This window comes from Mesoplodon bidens, assembly GCF_964165515.1.
Source record: "Mesoplodon bidens genome assembly, chromosome: 7".
NCBI lineage: Eukaryota > Metazoa > Chordata > Mammalia > Artiodactyla > Ziphiidae > Mesoplodon > Mesoplodon bidens.
The window spans coordinates 40,607,844-40,617,097 of record NC_138164.1 but is presented as its reverse complement, the minus strand read 5'-3'; the positions used below and the strand labels follow the sequence as shown (position 1 = coordinate 40,617,097).

Here is a 9,254-nt window from a genome sequence, read left to right as displayed (position 1 = left end):
AAAAATAGGAGTACTCCAAGGAGTATTGGAAATTTCTAAATGCCCGAATTGTTCCAGTACTAACTGTTCTGCAGCTTCTAATTTCTCCTTTGTGAGGGGCCATTGGTCCACCCATACAGGGTCATCACTCAGCCAAGTAATTGGACCAGCAGTGAGTGGAGGAGAATCCAAGGCCCCTAAGAAAAACCCAAACCTTGTCTATCACTTTTTATTTTCACATCAATAGGATAGACAGTTCCTTTTTGATTTGTTCCCAGCCCTTTTGTGGGAAGAAATCCTTGATCCAACACCATATTAGAGACGTGAGAATTTGGACTATAAAGTAATACTCCCATTTCTTTTCATATATCTTGGCCCAAGAGGTTTAAAGGCAGCCCAGGCAAAACATAAGGCTGGAAGTATCCTGAATGGCCCTCACTATCTTGCCATAATAATAACTGACTACTTGGCATAGGAGAAGAACTCTGTCCTATTCCTTGAAGTTCTGTAATAATAGGACTAACGGGCCAATGTTTAGGCCAGTGCATCTGCGTCATAACAGAGACATCAGCTCCAGTGTCTAACAAACCTGAAAAAACCTTTCCATTCATGGTTCATTTCATTTCTGGACGTTCTTTCCCTATCTTCTGAATCCAGTAGGCAGCACTAGATGATCCAAAAGCCTTTGTTTCTCTCTTTTGATGTTGTAAAATTTGTCCATGAGGTACAAAGGGCAAAAGTAGCAACTGTGGAATTTTATCACCAGGAGAAATCGTTATTATATTTTTAATAGTTTGTGCCATGATGTTTATTTCTCCTTCGTACTCAGAGTCTATGAGACCTGGCATAATAGTTAAACCCTTCATGGTGACACTACTTCTTCCCAATAACAGTCCAATCAAACCCTTGGGTAAAGGTCCATAGATGCCTATAGAGAGGGCCTGAGGACCCATTGCAGGAGTTAATACATATCGGGCGGAGGTACTGAGGTCCAGTCCTGTGCTTCCTGCTGTTGCTCTGGAGAGCGAAGATATTGTATGTTTTTGTTTTTGGTTAATGTCTGATTGATAGTTTGAGGAGGATACGCAGACGTTGTCCCTATTATTTGTTGGGGCCGGGGAAGGCCCCGGGTGGAGTTTCGCGACAGTGGTGTCCCATCCCTGTGGGCCACTGAGCGACAATCTCGTGCCCAACGTTTTCCCCTGTTGCATTTAGGGCATAAACCAGGGATTTTCAGACCATCTGGAGGTTTTTGAGTAGGGAAGGAAGGAGCAGGGTTACAATGAAAAGATCCACATTCTCCAGCAAAATGACCTGCCTTTCCGCATTGAAAACTAGTCTTTGTTCTCTTTTGATTGTTTTTAAACCCCACTTTAGTTAATGCTGCAGCCATAGCAGCACCCTGTATATAAGCAGGCCCAATGTCTGCACAAAGGCGAATATAATCCTCCAGTGTTCCCCGTTTTCTCCAAGGTCGAATCGCAGCCTGACCTGCATTATTAGCGTTTTCAAAAGCAAGTTGCTTAACTACAATTGTACCAGTGAGTCCATCCACAATGAGTCTCCCCACCGCCTGTAACAATCTATCTACAAAATCAGCATATGGTTCATCAGGTCCCTGTCTCATTTTTGAAAGATCCTCAGTTTTGTGTGTAGAAGGTAATTTCCTCCAGGCTTGTAATGCCAAATGATTTATTTGAGGATAAGCAACAAAGGTATAAGTTAGTTGATCTTGTAAAGAAATATATGGTCCTTCCCCAATCAGCATATGATAATCCACTGGAATATCATGGGTAGCATTCTTTTCTGCTTGTTCAGCAGCCCATTCATAAAAATCAAACTTCCATATTAAATAATCTCCACCATTTAAACAAGCTCGTGCAATAGACTTCTAATCAGCGGGGGAAAGAGCTTCTCCTGCAATAGTGTCAACCATAGCAGTAGTAAAAGGAGCAGTGGGCCCATATTGAGCATAAGCAGATTTTAAATCTTTCAAAACTTTAAAAGGAAGAGCCTGATGCTCCCTAATAGCCTGTTGAGGATGATTAGGATCAGGTCTTTCTATGACAGGACAACAGAAAATAGGATCTTCTCCTCGTTTTATTGCTGCTTATACAGCACGTTGCAAGAGACTGAGCATTTTTACAGATGTAGATTTTTGAGGAAGACAGTCCTTACTAATTTGCAGCTTTTTCACTGACTTATCTGTCATAGCCATTAGAAAATCATCCTCAGGATGATTCTCTCTTTTATGTTTTTTTTTCTCTCTCTTTTATGTTTAAAAGCCTCATCGGTTAAGTCAAAATGTTCCTCTTCATCTGAAATATTTAAATTAATTAGCTCTTTCGGTTTAGGAAGTGGCGACACAGTAGCTGATAATACAGTCTTGTCTTCTGTCAGAGGCTTATGTTTTTCTGACTTTACATTCAAATCAACACTATCATGAGAAGAACCTAAACATATTTTTATCAGATTCCACAAACTAAATGTAACAACAGCAGTATGAGTAGGCCCTCGAGACTCATAATAATTTTTTAAATCTTCTCCAACTTTCTGCCAGATTTCTGTCACAGAGCCGCCATCAGGACACCAGGGAGATACATCATGGATATGCTGCAAAAATTCAGTCAACTGTGAGGTAGAAACTTTATTACCCCGAGCTATAAGCATCAAAAGTAAAACCTGAGCAAATAATTCACGCTCCTTTGAGCCCTTTTGCCCCATCTTATTTTACTTCTGACTGTTGCCTTATGCCTCTATTAGTTTCACTTTTACTCGTGGCCACACATATTTTGCATAAGGGTTCTCTTACCTGCACTTTCTTTTCCTTTTAATTGCCTTCATGCTTCAGGTCCCTGTTCGGGCACCACTTGCCATGGACCAGCCTCAGAAAGAGGATTTCACCACCCAGGGTCAGAAGGGACGGGGTAAGGAACTGAAGTAGCACCGACGAATGGGGTCAGAAGGAACAAGACAACTGATGGTTGCAAGGTAAGTTTTATTATGCTACAGGTGCAGATTATATAGACTAGAAAAGGGAAGGTTGCCAGACGGTGGTTTACATTATCTAATGACTGTCTCGGCTCAAGGTTAACTTCCCTGGGAGAAAACCCATAAGCCCAGAATCATCCAAAATAACCTGCATGTGCAGGGAGGAGACAGCTTTGCTTGTCTCATTTTACTTTCTTTCTGATTTCTGGGCCCTGGTGATTTATCTCCCATGGAATGGAACAAGGAGGGGAACAAGTAGGGACAGTCCCTTCGAGCAGCAGTGGCATGCCTGGCATGTCCGAAGGTGCTCTCAAGGCTGACTGCTTCCCACACATATGTTGGCTTGTTTAAGCCTCAAGCCCTCGATCCTTTGTTGAAATACAATAATTTCATTCCTATGGTTTTCAATACCAAAAACTCAACCTCCAGGAGGGTTAAAGTCTAATTTGTACTCCAAACCAAGTAGCAGTGCAGTTCGCTACTACTGAGGCTGAATCCATAAAGACTTCAAGACCACGACCAGAAGACAAGTTATTATATATAATACCCTAGAAGGCCTGAAACATAATTATCATATACATAGCTGGTCCTTCAGAACTTTTTACCTATAACATGTTTTTTGATGAAAGTTATTTAATGTACTGGAGATAACTGTGAATTACTGATCAAATATTTGAATACTTATACTTACCTGGAATTTCATTTCTGCTGAAAGAAAAAGGAAGAACAGGACTCACCTAAAAAAAACAAACTTTAGAAATGAAAGTAAACATCTTATCACACACTATCACTTTTGGAAGCAGCATAGAGGGGCAGTCAACAGTAAAACACTGGTGAAATAGGACAAAACTCTAGGCCAAAAATCCATTATTATTATCATCAGTGACAGTACCACAACTGTGCCCTTCATAATTAATAAGCACTCCTAAGAGTCTTCATTTGGCACCAGATGATGTGTTTAAGAGAAACACTCTGGGAGGTTTTGAATCAGACTTGGTTTTTTGTTAGCCAAGTTACAGGAGAATTTTTAAAGTGGGGGGAAGGGAAGAAGGAAACGGACCAGAAAAAGGATTGAAGCCATCATCTACAAACCAACAAAGCACTGAGAGTTCCAAACGTTATGTCAGACACTAAAATGACTGATACAGGCTCAAATGGTTTATAAAACCTAGAAAAAGACTACACCAGCAAAGTCCCCATTTATCTGTAGAGTTCAGAAACTAAAACAAGGAATATTTCAGCTTAACACCTTATCTCAAGAGAATCATATACACTTCACATGAATAAAAATACCTGAAACCAAACATTTTTAAAAGCTCCAATACCCAAAATAGAGAGAAAAAAATTAATTCAGAAGACTCAATCCATCCATGATAATCACAAAATGGCTGGGCAATCTCTATCTCCCTTCCACACTAACCATCCATCCCCTGGAAGACCAAGGGAGATCAGACCTTCCAGACTTACCTTCCAGACCTTCCAGACACCTGGCTGCGGCAAAATTCGATGGAATCTCCTTGTGGAACAGCAGTTTCCCATCTCTTGTGTCTCTCCCTGTCATGATCATGCAGGAAGCAAGTCTGGCTGTGCTATTTCTTATCATTGTGTGTCACCCATCTGCAACATGATATTGAAAAAGTAGTTCCCCTTCCCCCAGAAGGTTGAGGCTCAGCTACAGGGGTAATTCTCCTGGGCACACAGTCATTATTTAGGCCGACTCAGTGACTTCAACAGGCTTAATCATGTCATCAGGTTTGTTGCCAGCTGCATAATGCTCCCACATCTGTAGATAGAGCCGCTCTAGTTCCATCGTGTATTGTCTGGTGTTGAACAGAGGGCTAGATGTTCTCTGCTTCCAGACTTTGCCACGAATTTTCTTCAGGTATTCTACATCAGTTCCCAGTTTCACAGCTATCTCTTCATATTCTTGTCTATTTTTAGCAATCAGCTCAAGACAGCCTAAACAAGTGAGCTGGGAAGCTGCAACTCGGGAAGCAAGAGTCTCTCCTGGCAGAGTCACCATGGGGGTCCCTGCCCAAAGGACGTCCATCCCTGTGGTGTGTCCATTACAGAGTGGAGTGTCCAAGCAGACATCAGCCAGCTGGCCTCTCCGAACATGTTCCTCTTTAGGAGCAACAGGGGAAAAAATGATACGGTTCGGGGGAAGGCCCATATTTTGTGCGTACTGTTGAATATTAGCTTCTCCTGCTGCTGGAAAACGCAACAGCCACAGTACACTATTGGGAACACGCTTCAGAATATTTGCCCACATCTGCAAAGTAGATGGGTCAAGTTTGTATAACTGATTAAAGTTACAGTACACAATGGCATCTTCTGGTAACCCGTACTGAGAACGTGTGGTTACAATAATGGTACGGGGAACCTCCTCTCCAGTGGCAGCCTTATTGTTGATCAGGGTAGTTGCCAGTCCATTGCTAATACTGAATCCATTAATTGTAACCTGAATTTGTCCTCTGTTAATCATTTCAATAACTGCTTCTGCAACAGTATTCATAGGAATGACAGGCATATTAAGAGTTGTATTACTGCTGTCTGCGTTGTCTTCTCCATCAGGACATTTCATCTTGACTATTTGCACATCTGATAGACTATCAAGAAATGCTTGGAGGTCGATGCCATTCAGCACAATCCGATTGTCATAAATGTGCCCATTGGACTTAAAATCGATGACGGCTTTTTTCTTCAGGTGAGGAAACATATTAGCATGATCACCAATAAAGAAAGTATGGGGCATATAAGCCAGTTTCTCAGAATACTGCTCAGCAACTTCAGCAGGTGAAGTTTCCTGATCAGTGATGATATAATCCATGAAAAGCGCGCCACTAGTCCCAGGGTACCCCAGCCACATTGCCTGAATAGGAGCTGGCCTGAGAGCAAAGAGTTCATTTCGAGCACCCCTGGTATAACCATTCAGATTTACGAGGATGTGTATACCATCTTGATGGATGCGATCAGCTGCTTTCCCATTGCATGGAATCTGAGAAAGATCAATGAAATGATTGGCTTCTGCCATCACCTTCGCTCGGAAGTTTGTGCCATCATGTGGGCTCAGGCCATAACAGAATATCTCAAATTTATCAGGATTGTGCATGCCTGGAATAGACTGCATAAGATGAGAAGTAGGATGATTCCCAAAGTCAGAACTCACGTATCCTACACGCAGTCGACCATCACTGAGCTTCAGGTCTTTTGGATGTTCATACGGTGGTTTATGAAGGACACTTATATTAGCCAAGCAGAGGTTCCCATGCCTCTCAGCAATAGCCTTCCTGAAGCCATGAGAAAGAGGATAGAGCATACTATGATGAGGCTGCACAGAAGGCAACCTATTCCTCTCCAACTGGTCAGCCACAATGCTGACCAACTTCTTCATTCGCTCATCATAGTCTGTCCAATCACAGACAACCTGCAGGCAATGAGCCAAATTACAATAAGCGTCAGGAAAGTCAGGTTGAAGCTTCAGAACAGTGCGATAAGAAGCAATTGCTTCTGGAATATTCCCTGAATCGTGGTGAATGGAAGCCAGATTGCTGTGGGCATCCGCAAATGCAGGGCTGATCTGAACGGCACGAGTATAACACTGCAAGGCTCCCTGAACATCCTGCATCTCCCGTAGGGTGTTTCCCATATTGCAGTAGGCATCAGCAAAGGTAGGACTGATTCGAATAGCCTCCTTATAATGCATCAGAGCTTCGTGCAGTTTTCCCTGCTGCTTCAGTACACTTGCTAAATTTGAATGGGCATCAGCAAAGTCTGGGCAGAGCTCTAATGCTTTACGATACAAGCGAACTGCCTCTTCACTGTTTCCCTGTTCTCCTTTGATATTGGCTAGGTTATTCAGAGAGTCTGCATGGGTGGGACACAGCCGGAGAGCTGTATGATAACAATCTTCTGCTTCAGCAACACTGCCCTTCTCTTTGAGAGCGTTTCCTAGGTTGCAGTAAGCATCAGGGAAATGTGGTTGCAATTCAATAGCTCGCCTGTAGGTGTCTATTGCCAGATCCATCAGGCCTTGCTCATAGTATACACAAGCCAGGTTGCCATGTACCACTGCATGATTTGGACTCAAGCTTAGGGCACAAAGGTAAGCTGCCACAGCTCTGTCAAAAATCCGTGCCTCATTGAAGACATTTCCTAAATTGATATAAGCATCCAGAAAATTGGGGTCAAGGGTGACAGCCTTTTCAAAGTGATGAATTGCAAGCCAAATCTCCCCTTGTGCATTGAAAACACAGCCAAGATTACTCCAAGCTACTGCAAAGTTCGGTTGCGTCTCAATTGCTTTCAAATAACATGCCTTGGCTTCTTCTAAGCCACCCAGGGCTTTGAGCAGGTTCCCCAGGTCACTGCGAACACAGTACAAATAAGGATTGTACTGAAGAGCAGAGACGTAAGCTTGTACTGCCCCTTCCATGTCGCCTGCTGCTACCAATGCGGCTGCCAAGTTAATATAACCATCGATGAAATCTGGTTTGAGACGCAATGCATGCCGGTAATGCTCAGTTGCTTCCTGCAACTGCCCTCTTTCCTTGTACACATTCCCCAAATTTGAATAGGCTTCTGCCAGAAGAGGGTTCTGTTTAATTGCCAGAGTACTAAAGTGGGCAGATCTGTCCAGCCTTCGACACTGGAAGTGTAGAGATGAAAGTAATAAAAGTACACCAGTATTGCCTGGCTCTTGTCTCCAGAGCTGCATGCAGTGTCTCTCAGCTGTCTCAAAATCTCCTGCCTGATATTCTCGATGTGCCAACTCAGCTAACCCTTGGAAGGAAAGCATACATTTCGTTGGTTCTGTGCTGTCGGCCACGTTGCCCACGGAAGACGCCATCTGGAGCTTCTGGAGAGAGTGAAAAAAGGGGGTAATTGAGTCCCGCTGCCGCCACTACTGGCAAGAATGTTTCTAGAGGTAGCAAACACGAGCGCAGCAGCCGTACCACTGCTTTGGCAGGCTTAAGCGGCGGCAACGGTTACAGGCACCGAACCTTAGGAACTCTGGTTGGCCATCTACCTCTCATGCTCTTGAAATCTTAATTCTTAACCCTGCCCTCTTCCACCATTTTTCTGCTAATCAGGGAATAAAAATTACCTATCCATTTGCCTTACAAGAAATCAAAAGTCAGTAGTCCAAACACTTTTTAAAATATTGTTTTCTGTCCAGTTGGAAATGAGATACATGATTGACTTTTCTTCATCATTCATATAGTCAACGTGGAAAACATTAGGGCCATGAATTTCAATACAGTAAGATGAGAAAATTTTAAATTGGCCTTCCCAAACCACTAATAAGTAACCGATGTTGTATATGATGCTAAAATCTTAGAGACTGAGTTTGATATTTTAAAAGTTCTGAAAACATTAGCTAATTTCTCCTCATCAAATTTCTCATGACTCAAACCTGAGTGTTACTTTTTAAAAGATAAATTTATTTATTTTTATTTATTTATTTTTATTTTGGCTGCATTGGGTCTTCAGTGCTGCGTGCAGGCTTTCTCTAGTTGAGGTGAGCGGGGGCTACTCTTTGTTGTGGTGCCGGGGCTTCTCATCACAGTAGCTTCTATTGTTGTTCCACAACTCTATGGGTTCCTTTTTAGGTCCTACGAAGAACCCTAGAAATTAGTTCATGTAATTATAGGTTTTTGCAAAATTGTCAAAAGTGAGATATTTTAACTTCCATCAGGTAAGTCCAGCGTCTATTTCTTTGCCAATTTTCCTTCTATCATAGTCCGCTATGTTGGATCATATTGGATTGGTCACAGGCTTTTTTGAAACCTGGCTAAGGAGATGTTTTAAGTGAGGCTATTATGTGATTTTCAGACACCACCATATGTAATTGACTATATAATATCCCATTACAGGAATAACTTCCAGTACTCTTACTGACTACTCTACTGACTTAACTAGCACAAGACACAGAAACGTAAGGACAAAAACCACCTTACAATATAGCCATGTCTTGCACTTCACAGCTCTCAAAGCATGTGCATTTGAAGAAGAAAAAAAGAACTGAAAAGTATAAAACCAGAAGTTATTCTGTGGAAAATTATTTCAATCATCAGGCATGTGAAAGATAAGTCAAAGATTCAGTTTTCTTCAATGCTTAGTCAAAACGGACATTTCCTTCTGTCAAGAATATACTCCAGGGCTTCCCTGGTGGTGCAGTGGTTGAGAGTCTGCCTGCCGATGCAGGGGACACGGGTTCGTGCCCCGGTCCGGGAAGATCCCAAATGCCATGTAGCAGCTAGGCCCGTGAGCCATGGCCACTG

General features: G+C 42.5%; 1 protein-coding gene across 1 annotated transcript; it reads right to left on the bottom strand.

Moving 5' to 3' along the window:
• Window positions 1–4,649: 4,649 nt before the first annotated feature.
• LOC308620727 (UDP-N-acetylglucosamine--peptide N-acetylglucosaminyltransferase 110 kDa subunit-like) lies at window positions 4,650–8,018 on the bottom strand. Its single transcript, XM_081240645.1, has one exon. It carries the CDS (start codon window positions 7,817–7,819, stop codon window positions 4,679–4,681), a length of 3,141 nt encoding a protein of 1,046 aa, XP_081096771.1. The 5' UTR covers window positions 7,820–8,018; the 3' UTR covers window positions 4,650–4,678.
• Between the last annotated feature and the right edge of the window lie 1,236 nt (window positions 8,019–9,254).